At 38.0% G+C, this 22,844-nt stretch overlaps 1 protein-coding gene across 3 annotated transcripts in view; it reads left to right on the top strand.

The window, feature by feature from the left end:
- Window positions 1–21,670, top strand: part of Odr4 (odr-4 GPCR localization factor homolog) — a 32,132-nt gene extending 10,462 nt beyond the window's left edge. For all 3 annotated transcript variants that reach the window (XM_052200578.1, XM_052200579.1, XM_052200580.1), the window contains 9 exons: window positions 651–687; window positions 1,329–1,469; window positions 2,118–2,213; window positions 3,111–3,176; window positions 7,504–7,632; window positions 8,294–8,384; window positions 11,084–11,254; window positions 15,721–15,828; window positions 16,412–21,670. In XM_052200578.1, coding sequence (XP_052056538.1) covers window positions 651–687; window positions 1,329–1,469; window positions 2,118–2,213; window positions 3,111–3,176; window positions 7,504–7,632; window positions 8,294–8,384; window positions 11,084–11,254; window positions 15,721–15,828; window positions 16,412–16,479 — 907 coding nt within the window. In that variant the 3' untranslated portion in view covers window positions 16,480–21,670. The remainder of the gene's footprint in view (window positions 1–650; window positions 688–1,328; window positions 1,470–2,117; window positions 2,214–3,110; window positions 3,177–7,503; window positions 7,633–8,293; window positions 8,385–11,083; window positions 11,255–15,720; window positions 15,829–16,411) is intronic.
- Window positions 21,671–22,844: the final 1,174 nt, after the last annotated feature.

Raw genomic sequence — 22,844 nt, 5'->3', positions numbered from 1 at the left:
CCTTCATTTCTTAAAGCTAAAATGTGCAATTTGAAGCACCCAGAATTGAGCTGGGTAGTGTAGAAATTCTTATGCCTTTGTATGTCAAGTGGCTCTGTCCCCTGTGGCTCAAGACACAACCCAAGGACCTTCTACATTAGGACTTGGAGAAGACAAAATTCAAAAAGAAAACTTTCACTGCAGAAGATGTGTGTTTAATATATTTGATATTTGCCTGGAAAGTATCACAACCCAGTAAATCAGTAAATGTTCTTTATCATGTAAGAACACATGTTCTCATCTACAGCACTCCTTTATGCTGTGTAGAGCATGCTGGAGGAAGGACCCAAGTGCTCTCTTTGCATTTATTATGATTAGCAATATTTATAAATAGAAGGAAATTTGTGGGTATTTTTGCTTTTTTAAGCACCATAAGTACTATAGTCAACAATTAGTATACATACATAATACATAAACACTTATTTACATAAATGTATATATAAATACATATATATGCATATATACATATATATATATAAAGGCATATATATATATATATTTTAAGTATATGACATACTGTAATTTGTAGGCACTTAGATGTAGGTACCACTTTTAGTTTTTGGATTATATTTTATTATCAAGAATTCTTTTGGAGTCCTTAATTATTTAAGAATATCTTGTCGAACTTATGATGTCCATGATCCAAAGGTAAGAAAAATCACTCTTGAAAGATTTTTTTCTGTTTTAAAAGTAAATATTCATCTTTGTTTTTAGTTTTACTAATTTCCAGTGCCATCACTTCTTTTCAGTGTGTATGACCACTTGCAGGTTTTTGGTTTTGTTTTGTTAATCTCCTGGTTTATATTTGAGAGGCTGGTGGTAAAGGCGACTGAGGAGTTTGGGAAGCTGCAGGGCATAGTCAGCCAGTGCCCAGTGTGCTACAGAAACCAGACCAGCATTTGCTTAAAAGTAGTGTGGACATAACTTCCCTCTCCTCCCCACGGAGGGCACAGCCGCTTGGGGCAGCTCGTGGGCGCCTGCTGCAGCCTCCTTACAGTGGACTGCTGAGGCCAGCGGGGGCTGGGACGGAGAGCAGCAGTCAGTTCTCCACAGCTTTCCCTCCTCTGTCTCCCTACCCACGAGAGTTGCTAGGGTTGTTGAGCTTGTTCTAAAATTGATGCATGATCACGTTTTTACGTCTGTTCTCCTTAAGTCAGGGAATTTGGTCAGCAGTTCAGGATTTTAGCTTGTTTGAGTTACTGATTTTATACCTTATATTATTTTCTTAATGCATGTGTTTTTACCAAAGCCATATCATGTTTTGTTTTCCCACCTCTTTCCCGATAAAGAGTTCAGCAAGACCTGCAGATTGGAAGTATCAGAGTAGAGTGTCTGCCTCATGGCTGTCTCTAGACTGTACTGTTCACGTTAACATTCACATCCCACTGTCGGCTGCTTCTGTCAGTTACACTCTGGAAAAAAACACAAAGGTATCAATGTAAAATACGCTTTCTTCAGTGATGGCTGAGTGGGCACTCTGCTGATAATATGGCTGGGACAGTTAGAATCCTCTTCTACAAGTTAGAAAACTTGTACTCTATGTTAAATGACTGTTGTTGTATGCATAAAGAACTTGTTACTCTGGCTGGAGTAGAAAATTTTGAGCATAATTAATATCATAATACCAATATGCTTAGCATAGCAGGAACTTAATTAGCATATGTAGAGTTTAATTATGTTAATTATAGAGCTAATGATGACCTTCTGTTGACCCTGACTTTCTGTTTTCATTCCTTTGTTTTTCTTCATTGATCTTTTGTTTGCATCTAAATTTTCTTTAATACTGCTTTCTGATACACAGGGCTCATATTTGTACATTTTAAAAGATCAAAGGCACTATTGGATTTTATTTCTATGCTCATGTAGTTAAGACTTTGGAATTTGTGGTGTACATTTTAGGAACAGATCAGAAAACTTATTAAACATGGATAATTTGCTAAAAGATTAGGACCGGATTTACACATTGTGTTATTGTCACTTGGACATTTTCAAGATCTCAGTGTAGAAGGTGGAGAACAGTACAGTCTGGGGGACTTGTTTAGGATAACCTTATCTGAAAAGTTTGTATTGTTTTTAAGAGTGGACTCACGCGCTGGGCCAAGCAAATAGAAAATGGTGTTTATCTGATTAACGGGCAAGCTAAAGGCAGCGACTGTGACCTGTTGGAAGGACAGGTGAGCTAAGGAAAAATGTCTTATTTATCAAAAAAAAATTTAAAGGAAAAATAGATCTATCTTTAGTCCTTGTTTTCATTAAAACCAGATTTGCTTACTCATTTCTAGGATCCTTTGTTTTTAAATTTATTTTCATGCAAGGTCTCTCTGTAGCCCAGGCCTCAGACTCACAAAGATCTCCTTGCCTCTCCCTCCCGAGTCCTGGGATTACAGGTGAGCGCCACCATCCTGAGTTCCAGTATCTTTTAAAGTAAAGGACAAATGTGTTTCTCAGAAAGTGGTAGGGAGAGGCTATTTCTGGTTTACTTAAGATACTGAATCCTGGAATTAGAAATGTCATCTGCACCTAAAGTCTGTCTAATCTCTAAATTTTAAAAGCTTATTTAAAACTAAGTAGCTTGTGTTCTATAATCCATAGTTCTGTGTGGAAGGCTCTACAAGGGTCTCTCAAGTGCCTGTGACCTAGATGAAGGCAGTCTTTCCTGTAAAGCAGGGATCCGCAAACTGGAAAAAGACAAATGGTAACTGCTTTGGCTTTAGAAGACAGGTTACTGTAGTGCAGCTGTTAGCTCTGCTGTTGTCCCATTAAGTAACCTTAGATAAAAAATGATCTCTACTCTCCAATGAATTTTGATTCACAGAGAAAGGTGGAAATGTGAATTTGACTTGCAGAAAGTACTGTACTAATCTCAAATCTAGAAAAATTGAGGTAGGGAATAATTTTTAAGATATTAATTGATATAGAATATATAATGCATTATGTCTGTTACAAAAGCAACATTAAAATTATTAAGACATATTTTCTCCTTGCTATTTAGAAAATATAGAGTAGTTCCTAATTGTTCTTTATTTTTTGTATGCAACCTTAACAGTCTGGCTTTCATTTGTATTTTTTAGAAAAAAAGTAGAGGAAATACGCAAGCAACTGCTCATTCTTTTGATGTCCGAGTGCTAACACATTTGGTAAATATTTTTAAAACCACTTATTTAAAATAAATTATTTCATCAAACATAATGAAATAGTGTGAATATAATTATACGAACTAAAAAAAATATAGGAAGATGTAAAGGTATATAAGAACTCAATTATAAGAAAGTTACTCCCAAGAAGCATTGTTCTGATTAACCCATTCTGAGCCTTTTTGTCTCAAGGCTATTAAAGCAGGTAGGTAACAATTTTAAAAGCATTATAGAATCTCATGAGTATGGATGTATATATTTAAATTTTTAAGCTGTTGGTTTGATAATTCAAGTTACAATTCTTAGAAACCTGAAAGATGATATGTATTTATATACTGAGAATTGTCTTATACTTAATTTAAAGTATATCTTTATCTTATACTCTAATTTGATAAAAATCTTCAAAGAGGAGGCTGGAACAATGGCTCAGTCTTTCCCCTATTAGATTTTTTTTTTAAAGGAATTATTAATTCATTTTGTGTATGTGAGCACACTGTAGCTGTCTTCAGGTGCACCAGAAGAGGGCATCAGAGTCCATTCCAGGGGGTTGTGAGCCACCATGTGGTTGCTGGGAATTGAACTCAGGACCTCTAGAAGAGCAATCAGTGCTCTTAACCACTGAGCCATCTCTCCAGCCTCTCTGCCCATCCTCCATTAGATTCTTAAAGACTGTAAGACAGTTTATATTCAAATGTAGGTAGCAGTCCTTGACATTTGTAGAACCCAGCAGCATGTCAGTCCTTATAGCCTTTAAAATTCTTCTTCATGTGTATGAAGTATTTTGTATAGGATAGACTTTTTTAGAAAATAGTACCTAATGCATGTGTATTATAACTATTAAAATATGATAAAACATATCTTAAATTATGTTACATATGTAAAATATATTTTTTCCCAAAATAGAGTGTTTTCATCTACAGTAAAGATTTGTGAGCTGTAGGAGGAAAGCCTATTATTTTCTACTTTATTAGCTGATCAACGAACTCTATATGTACCATGGGAAATTTATACAAATATTGGATCAGTATTTTCATCTTGCTGCTTCATTTTAAAAATCTTTACTTTGTGTGTGAGGTGTGCATGCGTGTATGTGTACCACATGAGTGTCAAATGCTTGAAGAGGCCATAGAGGGTGCCAAATTCCTTGGAACTGAAGGCGCAGATGGTTCTGAGTGGCTGTGTAGGTGCAGGGACTGAACCTGAGGCTCTCCAAGAGCAGCAAGATCTACTAACACTAAGTGATCTCCAGCTCCAACAGACTCTGTTTTGTTTTGGTTTTTTTCTTAATAAGAACTTCAAAATGATTAAATATGAATTTTAAGAAATATCTTTAAAGGAAATCACTGTTGCTCTTACAGAGAACCAGAACCTCTAAGGTAGCTTACAACTATCAATGATCCCAGTGCCAGGGACATTAACAGTTATACGTGTGATATACACACATCCAGTACACACATCTATATAGGTAAAGCATTTGTGTACATAAAGTGAAATAAGTAACCTAGAATTTTTTTTTCCGAGACAGGGTTTCTCTGTGTATCCCTGGCTGTCCTGGAACTCACTTTGTAGACCAGGCTGGCCTCGAACTCAGAAAACCGCCTGCCTCTGCCTCCCAGAGTGCTGGGATTAAAGGCGTGCACCACCATCACCCGGCTGAAAAAAATATTTAAAATTAGCTTTAAAATAACTTTTTTGAGGGTTGTAGTGGTGAATTACATACCTTGAATGCTCCTGCCTTTTAAGGACCATATTCTTTCTACTTCTTCATTTTTCCCCCTGTTTTCTTGAGTACATAGTTTTATAGGCACATAGTACTTTTCACAAGTTTTATTATTCACCTTTATTTTCCAAGAATGGACCTTGTTGTTAATTATTTATTCCAGGTATACTTGGGACAAAAATTACATTCTTTTTTTTTTAATATTTTTATTTTCTATATTCTTTGTTTACATTCCAAATGATTTCCCCTTTCCCGGATCCCCCCTCCCCATATGTCCCATAAACCTTCTTCTCTCCAAAAATTACATTCTTATAACTCGTTTTTGTTGCTGCTGCTGTATTATTCTTGTTTGTGTGTTTGTTTTTTATTCTTTGGGAATTTCATACAATATATTTTGAACATTATTTGTTCCCTATCCTTAGGTCCTTCCAGATCTGCTTCCTGGGCAAATTCCTGATTTCTCTCTCTTTTAAAAGTCTAAGATAGGTGAACATGTGGTGTACACCTTTAGTTCCAGCACACAGGAGGCAGAAGCAGGTAGATCTATGTGAGTTTAAGGCCAACCTTATCTATAAAGCAAGTTCTAAGACAGCCAGGGCTCCACAGAGAAACCCTTTCTCAAACAAAACAAAATGAATGAACAAAAGCCTCTAAAATAAAAATTAAAAAAAAACTGAAAAAACAAAAAAACAAAAACAAAAAAAAAAACCAAGCAAACAAAATTTAGTCTGGGACTGGAGAGATGCCTCATTAGTTAGGAGCATTGACTGCTCTTAAACATATCTAGGAAGGTTTGATTCCCAGCACCAACATGGAGGGTCACGACTGCATGTTAACACAAGTTCTGAGGCAACACCCTCTTTTGGCCTCTGAGCACCAGGCCCTTACATGTGGCACAGACATACATGTAAGCAAAATACCCATGCACATACAAATTAAGTCTGCTTCGTGTTGGCCAACTGAGCATAGGCCTTTCCTGGAGTGTGTTTTGATATACCCAGTGTCAGTCCATTGAAGAAAACGGAATTGTTTTCCTCTTCCAGCAGCTAGCAATTACAAATAGTTTTTTGCCTAGCAGGAGTACTCTATCCTCACTGCGTCTCCTCATGCTGGGATTTTGTTTGGCTTGAGCTCGTTTGGGTCTTACACATGCCATCACTGCCTCTCTGAGTTTATAATGTGCACTGAGGCTGTGTTATACATGCTGCCAGAGGAGAAAAATGATGCTGTATCACCCCGCCATAGCTCCCAGGAGCTACAGTAATGACTTGCCTGCAAGGTATGCCCACTTGGTCAGCCACTTCTTTTTTAAATTGGATTTAAGGCCTCCTTCAAGAGATAGAACCATGCCTGACACTGTTCGGAAGGTCGGGACCTGAGACTAGATAGGCCGTGGGCCCTCAGGGACAGCCTGCTATTATTCTGCTGGAGCAGCATAGCAGTTATCACTTTATGAGTCCTAATGACATATTTACACACCCTCCTCAGAGGACCTTCTGCAGTAGATGGCAACTCGCCACAGTCGTGCAATGTTAAGAGAGTCTTTGGAGCACTCTGCCCTAAATGAGATTCTTCTCAAGGCTCCTATCTATGCAGAGGAGGATGTGGGAAGACTGAGAGCGGAAGCGGTAGATGACTTCCGGGAAGGAGCACGGCTGATCTGAGCTCAGAGACTGGGACTGACACTTGGTTTTGTTTTAATCTTTTTTCCCCTTTCGCTCCTGATGCTAGGCCTTGAGAAATACTTTCATTGTTACCATGCTGCCTTTGTTTCAGCACTTAAGACAATCAGATTTCAAGTGTCTGAGATGGGGCTGCAGTGATAGACATCACTTGATGTTCTTGCTGAGGACCAGGTTTGGTTCCTGGCATTCACACGGCAGCTAACAATCATCCATTTCTAGCTATGACACCCTCTTCTGGCCTTCTCAGTCTTGCACATGCATGTACACAGGTGTATTCGGTTGCATAAAATAATAATAACTTAAATGTTGAGGCATCTGGAAAACAAGGCACTGAGCACAGCATAGCCTGAAGACAGTAGGACTTGTGAAATGGAAGCAGCCATGCCACCCCTCTGACACCCTTGATAGCACGTTCTGCTGGCAGCTCTAATGGCGTTAGGTCCTTACATGAGGAATGCAAAGTTTCATATTGAAAGCACAGAAATGTGTGTCTATTTGTTGTTTAGAATTTTACCATGTTTATGGTGTCCTAATTTGTATACTGTTGTGGTTTTCCTGTATTCCATACCCTGTGACTCCAACTGCAGCATTGTCATTTTTATGCATCTTTTTATCTTTATAATACTTATCTGAGGAATCTACAAATAATGTATTTTTAGGGGATATACTAAGTATTTGAAATATTCATGTTAATGAGAAACCATTGAGATATAGTTGATTTTCTATCTATATTAAGAATGTCCAGGAAATAATATACAATTTATAAAAAGACATATAGAGAACTTTTAGTAACTTACAGAGATTATTTTTTGAAAATTTAGGCAGGAAAAACTTTTTTTGTATAAAATGATTACATGATAGTTAAATATTTCATATAATTAATAATGTTAGAACTGTTAGACCTAAAAGGGAGTTTATCTTTCAGGTCCTGAATTCGGACCACAGGTCCACAGCCACAGTCCAAATCTGCAGTGGTTCTGTAAACCTTCGGGGAAATGTGAAGTGCAGAGCTTACATCCATAGCAACAGGCCCAAGGTTAAAGATGCTGTGCAGGTACAAGAGAGTGACGGACGGGCGGGGAATCCGAAACAACGCAACCTAACGTTAAACAATCCTGGGAGTTCATTTTCTTTCCATCTTAATTTTATGATTATTAATTTGACCTTAATTAATAAAGGTTCGGTCTGTTTTTAGACTTTTATGTGTAGACTATCTGTGGGCTTAATAAGTGTTCCACCCTTGCAATATATCAGTACTTTTAAAATATTTCTTTTGAGGGAAGCTCATTCTTTTATTTATTTATTCTTTCTTTGAAGCTCAGATTCTTAAGTATTTACCAGAAGAGTTGTTAGGTAATGTTTCAGAATGCAGAAATTTAAAAGATGACCAACTTTTACCTCGTAGACCTTTCCTCATTGGAATATTGGGAAGATTTGTTTAGAAAAATTGATGAAAAATTTAATTCTTTCTTTGGCTGTAATTTACTATTTAAATGCAGGCTATATAAACTTATCATTAAGCTATAAATGTGTTAAAATAATAGTAAAGAATATGCTAAATGTGTAATAATCGTAATAATCATAAGTAGAATGATGTGTTACTCACTGAGTGGACATTCTTACTCTGAAAAATACATTATGGGTTTTCTCCTAATGAAATAATTCAAGTTTGAAGCATTTTCTTTCTTACTGTGTTTTTGCTTTTCCCCCCATAGGCAGTGAAGAGAGATATTTTGAACACAGTTGCTGATCGCTGTGAAATACTTTTTGAGGACCTGCTTTTGAATGAAATTCCAGAAAAAAAAAGTATGCCTATAAATAAGTTTTTTCTGTGTTTGTTTGAGCAGTTTTAATACATTAAGATGTCAAGATTCAGCATGTATGTCGTATTCTATAGCATGTTTTATAACAATAAGCTGTCTTTTACTTTTATTGCTGAATAAAATCTTTTCAGTTGCTTCTTCCTCCACTACTGTGCTTTGAACACTTTCTATCAGCATTTGTCAGCTCCAAGGAAGATCCATTTAGTGTTCTGTGACGCATTCTTTCTCATTTTTAAAATTAGTTATTTGATTTTTTTCTATTTTTTTCTTACATGATTTGTTTATTCATTGTATGAGTGTTCTATCTTCATGTACTTCTATTTGCCAGAAGAGGGCATCAGATCACATTACTGATGGTTGTGAGCCACCATGTGGTGTCTGGGAATTCAACTCAGGACTTCTGCAAGAGCAGTCAGTGCACATAACTGCAGAGCGATCTCTCCAGCCCCATGATAATTTCTTACAATGTATTTTGATTATATTCACTCCCTCCATCACCTTTTCCCATATCCTCCTTACCCATCCAAATTTGTTTTGGCAGCCCATATAGATGTACTGAGCATGTGTTTTTGGACGAGTTGCCTTCCACTGGAGCATGCTTAACTGTATGGCTTGAGTGTACAGATCGGATGCATGCTCTCACAGGTGCTCTGTGTTTATCCACACAACTGCTCTGCTGTGTCTGGAAAACACTGGTTTTTATAGCCAGCCATCACCTTTGGCTCTTACGGTCTTTCTGCCCCTTTTCTGCAGTAACCCCAGAGCCGTCAGAAGATGGGCTATGGTGTGGATGCCCCATTTAGCCCTGAGCATTCTGTAGTCTCTCATTCTCTGCACCGTGACCAGTTGTGGGTCTCTGCATTAATTGCCATTTACTCCAAAAAGACTTGCTTCCTTGGTTGAGAGACTCACTAATGTAAGAGTATAACAATAAGTCATTAGCAGTCAGTTTAATGTGATGCCCATTTACCAGCATAATAGTGTCTGACCTGGGGCCTATGACCTAGCCAGCCACATGTTCTTGGCCTTGACCTGGTACTGAATATGGCTTTCAAATTGTGGAGCAAGCTCTTAGTCCAGTGAGAAACTGATTGGTTACCCTCATGACATTCGTGCCTGTTTCAATAGTAGACGTGTCTTACCAGACCAGCTGACACTGGCTGGCAGGGCTCACAGCAGGGGAAGACTGATGAGCTTTCTTCTGTCTAGCAGCATGGATAACACCTTCTAGTCCTGGCTTTAAAATTAACATAATTTTAAACTCAAAAGTAGTATTAAGTATGTTTTTTGGAACTACACCTTTGTGTCCCCATCCCTACTATTCTGCTGGTGAGTGAATTTCTGATTCTAAGTAGTTTCCCCTTTCTATTTTAATGAGTCACTAAGTGTATTGCGACTAATTCTTTGGCATTCAGTTTTATAATAGTCTTTCTTTAGGCAAATCTAGAATCCATATTTGAAGTGCACTTAAAGTTTTGTACGTCAGTTATCCATGTATATTAAAGCCGTCTTTGAATTTTTAACTTAAGATTCAAGTATGTTTGGTTGAAAATAATACAATCCTAATTTTGCATGCTGTTACAAACTGCAGTTATATAATGCTAACACTAGGAGGCAGTGTGGTCAAAGAGTACACTGAAACTGGAAGAATCATCTAGTTTATGTCTCTGTGTTCCCCATGAACTTAAGGATTGCCTCAGCATCTTCTCTTTGTAGTTATATAAAGGAACCCTAGTTTCTTGAGGAGGAAGTTGCTTAAGAGTTGAGAAGTCATTGCTTAACAGAATGACCCCAATTTTCTACTTGATCTTTATATTGATAGCTTTTTAATCATATTTGATACAAAGTGGTTATCCTTTACAATGAAGTCTGCTTTTGTGTTAGTTTGTAAGAGCTGTATCTTGAGATTAATAGCAGTTATGTAGTTAGTATTTTAGAAATTTGGAGATATATAGTCTTAATTTGCAAGTATCCAAAGAAAGGTGAAACATGGTAGCTGGGGAGATGGCTCACTGGACAAAAGTGCTCGCACCCAAGCAGGACCACATGACCAGCCAGAATAAGGTCAGATGTGGCGGCATAGGCTTCTCTTCCCAGGGTAAGGGAGGCAGAGGCGGGGAAGCCCTTGTTTTGACTTTGAACATGCATAAATGGAGAAAAATTTGGCAATAAAATCCACAATACTTACAAGATTAGAACAGATAAAAAGGTTTCTCTTTATTGGGGAGTTATAAAATTGATGGAACATTCCATCATAGGACATGTGACTAACAGCATCTCCTCATTAAGGGCCAGGAGGGGTGTATATTTCATAGGCATATTGCTTACAGCTCTTTGAAGACCAGGGGAATTGATGAAAGAAAGAACTCAATAAAAGCAATTTTGCCAGACATCAAATGAGAGGAGAGGCCCTTGGTTCTGAGAAGGCTCGTTGCCCCAGTGTAAGGGAATTCCTGGACAGGGAGTGGGTGGGTTAGGGACCAGGGGGAGGGGGATGGGATAGGGGGTTTTGGGAGGGGAAATGAGGAAAGGGAATAACATTCAAAATGTAAATAAAGGAAAAATATCATAAGAAAAGTCTTCACCTCCCCCCAAAAAAGAAAGTAAGACATTACTGTCATTTCAAACTTCATTTCAACATTCTTATATTTTTGAAATGAATACTATAATATTTCTTTTCAGAGTATGAACTTCCTCAGCGAGTTTTTGTTCCGCTCCCTGGGTCTACTGTAATGTTATGTGATTATAAATTTGACGATGAATCAGCTGAAGAAATCAGGGACCACTTTTCAGAGATGTTAGATCATGAGATTCAAATAGAAGACTTGGAAATTGCAGAGGAAGCGAACACAGGTAATTAAAATTTGCTTAAGCCACACCTAAACTCACCACGCTGTCTTGATTTTAAAGCTAATTCTGTTTAATACTTTGTAGTATTATCTGAGGCATGTATAAATACACACACATACACACACACACACACACACACAACAGATTTCTATACATAAACAAACAAACAAAACCCAATGAAACCAGTAAGTGTTCTCTTTGGAAACTACCCAAACTTAAAACACATCAAATGTTTTTTGAGTCTAGCAAGTGAATCTTTATGAGACAATTTCAGCCTTAAATATGTGGAAGTATGTAGCTTGCAAACACTTATTTATGTGTGAGGGAAGTTTTTCTCTGCCAGAGCCAGACCAATAGAGATGCAGATGTACACAGCCAAACACTGGACGGGGAACCCAATGGAGAAGTACTGTAGGAGCTGGCAAGGACTGTAGGAGCTGAAGGGGTTTGCAGCCTCATAGGAAGAGCAACAATATCAACCAACCAGACCCCCAAAGCTCTCAGGGACTAAACCACAAACCAAAGAGTACATAGAGGGTACCTATGGCTCCAGCTGGATATGTAGCAGATATCACTGGGAGGGGAGCCCCTTGGTTCTGTGGAAGCTTGATGACCCTGGATAGGGAAATGATAGCGCACTGAGGCAGGAGTGCATGGGTAGGTGGGTGGGTGAGTGGGGGAACACCCTCATAGAGGTAGTGGAGAGGGAGAAGGGGGTAGGGGGCTTGTGGAGGGGAAACTGGGAAGGGGGATAACATTTGAAATGTAAATAAATAAAATAACCAATAAAAAAAACACCAAAAAATTTGGAGTCATAAAAAAGAAAGAAAATAAATAAAATAATTACCGAAAGTATATCATCATGTAATGTATTCATAAGACAACAGTTATTTATTACCATTACCAAATACTACATACTAGACCATCTCAAGAATTAATTACCAGAATGGGTAAAATTATATACTCATTCTCACCAGTATATCGATGCTTTAATTTCAAGTTCTTTAGTGTCTGGCTGTATTTGAATATATTTAAGAGATGATTTTGTTAAATGATATCATTAGCATAGGCTCTTATCAAACTGTACTAGCATCCTTATAACAAGAGGAAATTTTCACATATAAGGGGCACAAGGAAAGATTTCACACCAAGGAAAGGCCAGTGAGGGCAAAGGGAAGTAGTGGATATCTGTAAGCCAAGGAGGCTGTACTGGGAAGAGACTAAAAATGTCAATACCTTGCTCTTCAGAGCTTCTAACTTCCAGAACTGGGAGGAAAAAAATATTTCTATTGTCTGAGCAAAATGAGTTAAAATACAATGATATTCTATAATCTGATTTTAAAGAAAGAATCAGAGAATATAGTAAGGTACTAATATTACAGGAACAAAGGGAACAAAGAAGTAGTTTGTCAGATAGGTGTGGATACCTAGATGTGTAATATGTTACTATCGAAACCACACTGATGGGAAACTATAACTTTGTAGACTGTGCTTATTTTTCTGTTTCTGGAATTGAACCGTGCACTGACAATATTACCTTTCACATTAGTAAATATAACCTTTTAGACTCTACCCATCTTTTGAAACTGGAATGAATTATAATCAAGCTAATAAAATTCATTATTATGTGTTGATTGCCTACAATATATTGAACATTAGGACTATAAAGGTACAATATAGTGGTACTTCTCAAGACTCTGGCAGCAAAGTAGAATGTCCAGAGAAATAGATTGTCGTGAACAAGGTAATTAGGTCTGTAATAGAAAAGTGGACAGATTGCCAGATATGCACCAATGGCACAATAGGCCTCGGCGACACTTCTTGAATTCAGTTGTTATTAAAGGAAGAAGTAAGTAAAAATGAGCAGGCATTTCAGGAGCTGAGCCCTGATCTGAATGAGGTGTGTCAAGCGTAAGCGTTGTCTAGGATTAGGTGAGCTCTGCCTCCCACCACTAGTGACTGTGGTCTTTATTATTGTGGGGTAGGGTAATAAAATCACAGGTTTGATGGGTATAATAAGGGTTTTTAGCTAAACTACCTATTTATTTGGGGTTATATTCTTTTGTCCATTCATTTATTTAATTTACCCAAACAAAATTTATTTTTTCTTTCAGATGGATAATGAAAGCCTTGTTGTGATTTGCTTTGAGTCTAGGCTTGCCACTAATAGCTGTATAACCTGTCTAAAACCCTTCTAAACCCCACTTCCTTTGGAGTATTTTCTAAAAAGAAATAGATAATAAATGAAGGCTGGTACAGTGCTTTATCACATAATTAATTTCTTCTCAGTGGACTTCTACACAGTAACAAAAGTCTCAGTGGTGAAGTATGAACATAAGATTTAGTAATGGACTCAGATTTGCATAAGTATAGCAGGGTTTCTATATACAATAAATCACTGAAAATCGTTGATTCAGAAATGGAAATGTTACACATTTAGGACGAGTAAAGTTTCTAAGTATTTGGTATTATTTCTAAGGTTTTGAAATTATTTTCTTGACTATTACTATTATTTTTGATCATAGTGTAGTTGTCAAGTAGTTGCTATGTTTAAAAATACATATTTTACCACGCAAATATCTTCAAATAACATACTTTTAAAGGACTTAAGGGATAAAAATACAATTTGTTTGTCAAACTGACTCACCAATGGTGACGGATAACCCTGGCATCGAGACGATGTGTGTCAGCCATCTAGACATTAACTTAGTAATTCACATGTACTCTGTCTGGAGTATCAAAGAAAAATAAATTGAGGACACACCTTTAAAATATGCTGAAACTCATCTTTGTCAATCTGTCCTGGTATTGGATCCAATTATTCTTTGTTCCTAAATATTCCTTACTTACTCACTTATTATTTTCCATGCTGTTGTTGAACCCATGGCTCTGCGCTTGGCAGGCAGGCTTTCTGCTGCTGAGCCACACCCCCATGTCTTAGCCTTTCAGACATGCCTTGTTATGTGATTCAGGCAGGCCTTGGACTCCTTTTTCCTGATTCCATGCATATTCACATGCCTGGGAAGCAGTAGTAATTCAGAGGAATAAATAATACCGATTGATTATTGTGGTGCTAGGAATAAACTTGGCCTGGTGCTTGGCAGAAAGGCAGGCTCCCATTCAGTTACATCTCAAGCCACTGTCCGTCCCTTTGTAAAGCATAATCTGCTTCTGTAGCCCAGGTTTTCTTCAAGTATGCTGTCTTTCTGCCTCAGACTCCTGAGTACTGAAATTGCAGGTGTGTGACACCACTATGTGCAATTAATGGTGTATATTTGTGAATAAATTGTTGACTATAGTTCTACAGGGATAGGGAGCTCATCTATCTTTAAAGAATTCAAGTTCTATGTGGTTGATGACATGGCACTTGCTGTCAATACTTATGACTTAAGTCATAGATACCTATTTGAATAGTTTAATGTGTCATCCTTATGCACCAATACTAGTGTAATGAGATGCACACATGGTGGCATTTTAAATTTAAACAATAATTAAATTTAAGCAAATACTTTAATGTGTCCTATTCTAATGTTCTCTCTCTCTCTCTCTCTCTCTCTCTCTCTCTCTCTCTCTCTCTCTCTCTCTCTCTTTCTAACACACACACACACACACACACACACACACAGCTATACTAGTTGTTAATAAGGGATCAATCTGAAATACTTATTTTAAAGCATAGTTCCTAGAATTTTGTTACAGTTACTGCCCTATCACTTTTGGATATCAAATGAGTCTCCAGAACTCTCTGTTAATTAAAGTTAAGTAAATTCACATAGGGGAGATGTATATAAATTATTGTCAGCATAATGATGCTAAAACTTACATTCGGGCTGAGGGGATATCTCAATAAAAGTCTGATGACTGGAGTTCCATCTCAGGTATCCTTGGTTAAGGGAGAGCACAAACTCCTAAAGGTTGTCCTCAGACCCCACTGCCTACCTTGGAACATGTGTACTTAGACTCACCTCAGTTACATACTTGTATTCATTCAGTTCGACTGAGAACTAAGTCACTTTGTTATGCATTCCATGAAATTTAGTTCCCCTATATTGAATAATGAACAAATTCATGTTATATAAAAGATGATCAGGAAAGATCACTAAGTGGATAGGAGTACTTTACTGCTCTAGATGTGGACCCAGGTTCAGTTCCCAGCGCCCCTGTGACTGTTCACAACTGTCTTTAAGTCCAGCTAAAGGGGATTTGATGCCCTCTTCTGATATCTGTAGGCACCAGGCACACAACACAGACATCGATGCAGGCAAACACAGGCAAACGCACACACACACACACACAAACACACACACATGCACATATGCATATAAAATAAACATTTTAAAATAAAAATAAAGAGATACTTTAAAATAGGTGAGTGGAAGGAAAATGCTGTTGATTGTATATATTCTTTATTATGTTATTTTTAAATGGCCGTTTTCAAGTTATATAGAGTTTGTCCCGCTTTCTTGCAGCTTGTATGACTTCCTCTGTGACTAGTGAGGCTTCACAGACCAACACAAGTGATGAACAACCAGAACAACCAAAGAAAACCATAGGAGGGAAAATTCAGCAAAACATAGGTATTTGTGTTTTTTTTTTTTTATGACTTTGCAAATGAGCTGATTTTGAGTTTTCTTTTTATCTTAAAATTAATTTCAATTAACCAAAATGTTAGATTAAGACAGTATTTACTGAGTATTATCAAAGTTGATAACTACACAAATTAATTTGCATTATAATGATTGAGAAGTACTACCTGCTGGAGCTGTGTTTCCATGTAATCTGAGCATGTGACAGCTGGCATACTGGGTATGTGTGTATATGTGTATGTTCCTGTGTACCTATATGTATGTATGTGTCTGTACATATATTTACAGAAGATTTTTTAAATATTTCTATTTTCTCTTAGTGTGCAATTGTGTAAGAGAGATACTTTGTCCAATCTTTATGACTTAGTTTTCCTACTCACTGCCATCTTTTTCTTTAAGACATCCCTGGATTTTAGTCCGTACATATCCGTACATTTTTGTAGTGTGTGCAAACGTGTACATCTCTGCGTGTGCCATCGTCTAGGCCATGTTACCTGTCTCAGAGCCTAAGGGCCAGTGGCGCTTCTTTCTCCTGCTCACCCCACTGGCACTGTTCTGTTGGCTTCCCTCCTAGGTGTGATCGCCGCACTGGCAGTGGCAGTGCTTGCTGCGGGCATCTCCTTCCATTACTTCAGCGATTAGGGGGAGGCCCAGCGAGCGCCTGATCATCCAGACATCACTGATGGACAGCTATGGGAAATAAAGACGTCCATGCCCACCTGCACTGAAGCTACCCGCGAGCTCTGCTCGATAATGTCTGCTACATGTATTTCTGACTTACATGAAATCACCAGCTGCCTTGTTTAGCCCTGCTTTTATTATCCGGCCTTGGTTTGCAAAAGTAAACTATGCATCTAAATGGAACTGTATGTAACAAATCACTATTATGTATTTTTGGAAGGATCAAAATGTGAGCTAGTTAAGAGTTTAGTACTAAAGAAAAAGAAAAAAAGAGTTTAGTGCTATTGAACCGGATCACACATTGATTAGAATATTAAAACTTTAAGCAGTCAGTGGTAACCATGGCTGATGTATCATCAGGAATTACCTTCATCCTAAAGGACTTTTCTGATATGCACACACTTGCAGTACTTTATGGGCAGTGTTTAAATTGGAGGCCATGGATCCTGCTTTAAGCATACCCACAGACCGTGGTTTCTTGGATGGCAGATGCCAGCCGCAGCACTGCAGCATGCTGTTTGCCTCAGACCAGAAAGAAATGTGAATCTGAGCTGCTATCCAAGTTAGGGCAGTTAATTAATATTCAGCGGCTCTCCCATGTAGTCCCATGTACAGAAATAAACTAGAAACTCCTAACTTAGGCCCAAGACTCCCATAAGTTACAATCAAGCAATATTTTTCCTGATTCTATATCATGAGGTACAAGATTCAGTGAGACAGGAAGAAATAAACTATAGGAAAAAGAACCATTGAAGTTATTTCCCAAGGTTCACCCCAACAATGCAGAGCCATAGTGGGAGTGAAAGCCAAGTAGTGCTCCTCGGAATGAGGAGAGGAAACTCAGAGAATGGAAGGTGGAGCATCGGGAAGGCTGGGAGGAGGGAGGAGGGTGAAGGTCTAGGAGAACCAGGAGGGGAGAATAAGAGAGAGGCAGCACTTAGACAACAGGCTTCTGCACGCTCGTTACCAAACAGACTTAAAATTGAAGAAACAAAGAAATAAAAACATCCACAGGTGAACCACAAGTATGAAACAAGGTTCCTAAAAAGCGGAAGGGGCTAAACGGATGCTCGGCAAAGCCAAATCAGTCATACGCAGTAGACCCCCGTAGCAACTGTATAGGGGAAGGTGGTAAATCTCTCCATAGTTGTGAGGGGAACTGAAAATCAGTGCAAAGTGAAACTCAGAAACAAACCTTCAGTACAGAAACTGAGCAAGGATGGTCCTTGATAAGAAAAATTACTCAAGCAAGATTTGAAAGTGAAGTGTTAATGAGCAGACAAAACAATCAATATTGTAAATTAAAGTGTTATTTGTATAAAACAATTATAATGACGTATTTAAAGAAATTGTAATAGAAGTTGTAAACAAATGTAACAATGAATAAATATTGTTATACAACATTAATGTGGAATTTTAAAATAAGGATATAACTGGGAAAAATCTGGGTCAAGAGATAGGAGGAGGGTGGTTTAAACCAGTCGTTCAAGGAGCTTCTGCTAGGATCTAGCACGTCAGATCCTAAGGCTAAGGCTTAAATGTGGTTATCCACGTGAATTACTGTCAAGGCCACCTTCTCAAAGAATACATAGGTGGGGAGACATCCCAGCGAGAAGGAGTTTAGTGTCGCAATACAAATAAAGGGGGACATGACAGGACAACAGAAAGGTAGATTAACAGTGGCTGCATACCTCACAGCTGCAAGGCCCTGGGCTGCTTCCTCACCACAAAACAAAGACACCTGAGGCCCTGAAAATGAATGGACAAAGTGGATCAAACAGACTAAATTCTCCAAAGTCAAATTTTAGTTGAATTACAGAAGCTAAGTGGAACTGTTCAGTATGATTTTTTTTTTTTTTTGTCAACACCGGCCTCAGCCTTTACCCCTCTTTTAAAGACAATACCACTATTCAAAATCTTATTCAAACTTTCAAAGCATATGTAATGAGGGAAGATTCCCTAGGTCATTGTATGAGGCTCATATAACTTGTCAAAATCAGGGCTAGCCAGAGAAAACAAAACTACAGGTTAATAACACTCCTTAATGCATGTGAAAGTCAACTCAGCACTATATTAAAAAGATGTTTGCGTTAAATACCAAGAGCACGAGCATGTGTATTAACTTTCTGTTCATGATCCTTTAAAAAAACTGATAAAAAAAAGATACCAACCCCCCCCCCCCCCCGAAAAACCCAAGGCATTTAAAAAATGGTGATTAGACATATGAAAATATTTACCTGCATAAGACATTGATTAAGGCCATAACTAATACTATTTTACCTTCACTTGGTTGAAAAGCTAAGTAAGCCATGGCTATGCTAATAAAAAACTGTGTGATAAAACACACTTCACACTGTCACACTGTAGGCGCTCAGAAAGCCACCTGGCCTTGTAGAGTTAAATAACTATATTCTCCACATGCATATTCCTTAGGTAAATTCTTGCAAAGATATAACTATAAGAGAACGCAATGTTTATGGCTATAATCTAAATATTTATTAATTAAAAATAAGTACATTTTAGGGGATGTAATTGTATTTAACAGACATACATGCGAACACAGAATTTAACTCAGGCTTCGTGGTTCAAACCTGTAATTTCAGCTCCAGCGGTTGAAGCAGGAAGGAAGATTGCAAGTTCAACGACAGTATACACTACATAGTGAGACTCTCTCAAATAAATAAAACTTATTTAGAAATGATTAAGTAAATGCCATCTCTACCCATGGTATATAGTACCGCTTGTAAAGTTAAGCAAGTTTTAAGCTATATTACAGTTTTCCATGGTGAATTTTTTCTTTTTTCTTTTTTTTTTTTTTTTTTTTTTGTGGGTCCAAGCTTAGGTTCTGCTGAGATGGCTTTCTGGGCTTCCTGTTCCCTCTCCCTCTCCCTCTGTCCCTCCCTCCCTCTCTGTCCCTTCCTCCTTCCCTCCCTCCCTCTCTCTCCCTCCCTTCCTCTACCCCTCTCCCTCTTTCTGTTCTGCTCTGCTTTAGACAGCTTTTTCTTGCTATTCTAAAAACTTTCTTATTGAAACAGCTTTCTGCTGGTTAATCTAAAAGCTGTCTGGATAGCTCAGGAGTTTCTGACCAAAGTCAGAAAAACAGCTACAAAAAAATTATTGCATCTTCTGACCAAGTCAGAAATACTATTAAGGAAAAAATCCTTGAGTTGTTTTCACTCTCCAGAGATCTCTAGAGAGATCTCAGCTCTCACTAGAAATATCTCATCTCATGCAGACCAAAAGCCCAGCTTTTTATTTACTTATTTATCCCATGTTCTCTTTTGATTATCTTAAGAATCGGTATCTGGTGATCAAAGCCTTTAATTCTTAGACATCAGTAAGCACATTTAGTTTTTTTTTTTGTTTTTGTCTTTTAATATTGCAAAATAATTCAGAGATCTGCCTGCCTCTTAAGCATAGACGATAAGCTAACTGGGTGGGATCCCGTCCTGAAATTACTATTTCTAGCATACCTGGGTCTGGACTCGCTGTGCCCCAGGCTGACCTGAAACTCAGGAATCCATCTGCCACTGTATCTTTCTGACCAGCTGGTTCACAGTATAGCTACCTCTGTTCCTTTAGATTTGTGAAGCCCCTCTTTTTTTAATTTAGTGAAATTCTTTTTATGGTACAAAAGTTAAGGATGATGGCCAAAGAGAGAAGCAATGTGTAACAAATCCATTGAAAACAGTATTTCTAAGTAACAGGCACACAGGTTTTTATTTATATTCTGGCAATATAACTTTCCTATTGCCAATCACCTGGTTGACAGTTGATGGTAGCTCTCAACTGGGAACCCAGCTGTCACATCTCAGTCCTGTGTAAGGCCTGCATCTGGCTTGGAGTTCCATCCTAATGGCTATGTTTCTTCATTTTTATGATGCTTACTTAGGTCAAAGAAGTAACACCAACATGAACATTCTAACAAGAGAACAACCGAGACAGACTCCTCTTTAACCCTGGCTTGGAAGTTCCTGAGCATGATATTAACTACATGTATCGGTCAACTTAATTTCCAGGAGAAGCCTAAATCAAAAGACAAGAGGGCCGGGCGGTGGTGGCGCACCCCTGTAATCACAGCACTCTGGGAGGTAGAGGCAGGCGAATTTCTGAGTTCTAGGCCAGCCTGGTCTACAAGAGTGAGTTCCAGGACAGCTGGGGCTATACAGAGAAACCCTGTCTTAAAAAAAAAAACAAATCCAAAAAAAACCCAAACCAAACCAAACAAAACAAACCCCCCCCCAAAAAAACCCCAAAAAACAAAAGACAAGGGGAGGAAAGTCTTTATTCAGAAGGGGAATATGACATATGCACTGATCACAGCTTGACTTTTAATCTGTTGCTTGCCTTCCTCTGTTGTGCTAATCTGTGGACCCATAAAATGTCTCTTCCCTTTGCATGAGCCCTAAGGTGTTCTAGCCATCTGTAATTCACTATGTTCTTACCAACACCTGGGGATTAACACAGGCTCTATGGCAGACTCATAAGCTTGGTTGATTCTTACCTTTGGGGTTTGTCTAAATATAGGTTAGGGGTTTGTATATCTAAATATAGTACAACAAATAACTAGGAAATTGTTCTTCATTTCTGATTTTAGCCTGATGAGCAAATATATTGGAAAAAAGTAATACTGTAGTAAAGGTATATTAATGTTAATAGGTTTTGATTTATTTGTCACTAAGGACAAACAATAAAAGTGACTGGGATCTGTTTCTGCTTCATCATTTTGAAAACATATTTGCATTCATTGTCTCATTAATTTATACAAAATATTTGTGCTGTAAGTGGGACAAAGGCTTGTTGACAGGACTCTAATATGATGAAGGATTGTTGTTTAGGAAGAGTAAATATTTGAGTAATGTGCTGGCTAGTTTTTATGCCAATTTTAGAAAAGCTAGTGTTATCTATGTCAACTTGATGAACCTCCCTTCAAAACTCCATGAGATTGACCTGTAGGCAAACTTATGAGCCATTTTCTTGTCCACCGTCAGCAGTGCCGTCACAGGGCAGGTGGTGCTGGGGTGTGTCAGAAAGCATCCTGAGTGAGCAAGTATGGCCTCAGCATCCGTCTCTGTCTTGAGTCTCTGTCCTAACTCTCCTTGATCATGTACTGTAAACTAGAAGATGAAATAAACCATTTGCCCTCCAAGTTGCTTTTTGTCATGGTGTCTTTGTTTGGCTGGTTTTCTTCTTCTTTTAAATCACGCCTATAGAAACCCTAAGACAAGTAATTTATTTTTGTCTCAGTGATCAGAAATAGATTACTCCTGGTTTTCATCTTTGTAAAAACTTTTTTTTTCCAGTTTTCTTCTTTCTTTTTTTTATTGGCTATATTCTTTATTTACTATATTTAGTATATTTATACTATATTTATTTCAAATGTTATCCCCTTTCCCAGTTTCCCTCCTCCCGGATAGCCTCTATCCAACCCTCCTGCCCCCTACTTCTATGAGGGTGTTCCTCCACCCACCCCACTCTCCCCTCCCCTCCCTCGATTCCCCTACACTGGGGCATCTATGGAGCCTTCATAGGACCAAGGACCTCTCCTCCCACTGATGCCTGACAAGGCAATCCCCTGCTACATATGCAGCTGGAGCCATGTGTACCCCTTGGTTGATGGCTTAGTCCCTGGGAGCTCTGAGTGGTTGATATTGTTCTTCCTATGAGGTTGCAAACCCCTTCAGCTCCTTTAGTCCTTTCTCTAACTCCTCCATTGGTGACCTTGCACTCAGTCCAATGGTTGGCTGTGAGCATCTGCCACTGTATTTGTAAGGCTCTGATAGAGCCTCTCAGGAGGCAGCCATATCAGGCTCCTTTCAGCAAGAATTTCTTGGCATCCATGATACTGTTGGGGTTTGGTTTAAGAATGTTTTTAAATTAAATACTTAGCATCATCAGATGAAGCTGGATGCTTATATTGTGCTATTAAACTTCTGAAATAATGGTCCTCATAGAGCTCTATTTAAAAATTCTAAATTAGTACATGACAGTTTAGAAAAGATCCTTCATTTAGTTCAGTTCCTTAAGATATTTTGTTTAAGGAATTGGGAAATGAACTTAATAATCAAGATGAAAATAATCAGGTCTCAGATTCTATTTTAGTCAAATTCAATCTGGTTGTAGGTATACCAGATGCCTAACCCCATGATAATCTTCTAGAATATTAATAGCTGAGATCCTAGGCTGCCTTTGTCACATTGATTTTTAAATAACATTTTCTGTACTTTCAACTTAGTACTGTTGGAAAGGTATGCTATTGTTAAATAGTTAATAAATAATTACAAATGGCTAATAACTAGAAAAATGTATGGATTTTATATTAAGGA

Source organism: Apodemus sylvaticus, chromosome 12 (assembly GCF_947179515.1).
Source record: "Apodemus sylvaticus chromosome 12, mApoSyl1.1, whole genome shotgun sequence".
NCBI classification, from domain to species: Eukaryota; Metazoa; Chordata; class Mammalia; order Rodentia; family Muridae; genus Apodemus; species Apodemus sylvaticus.
This window is presented reverse-complemented; position numbering and strand designations above follow the sequence as displayed.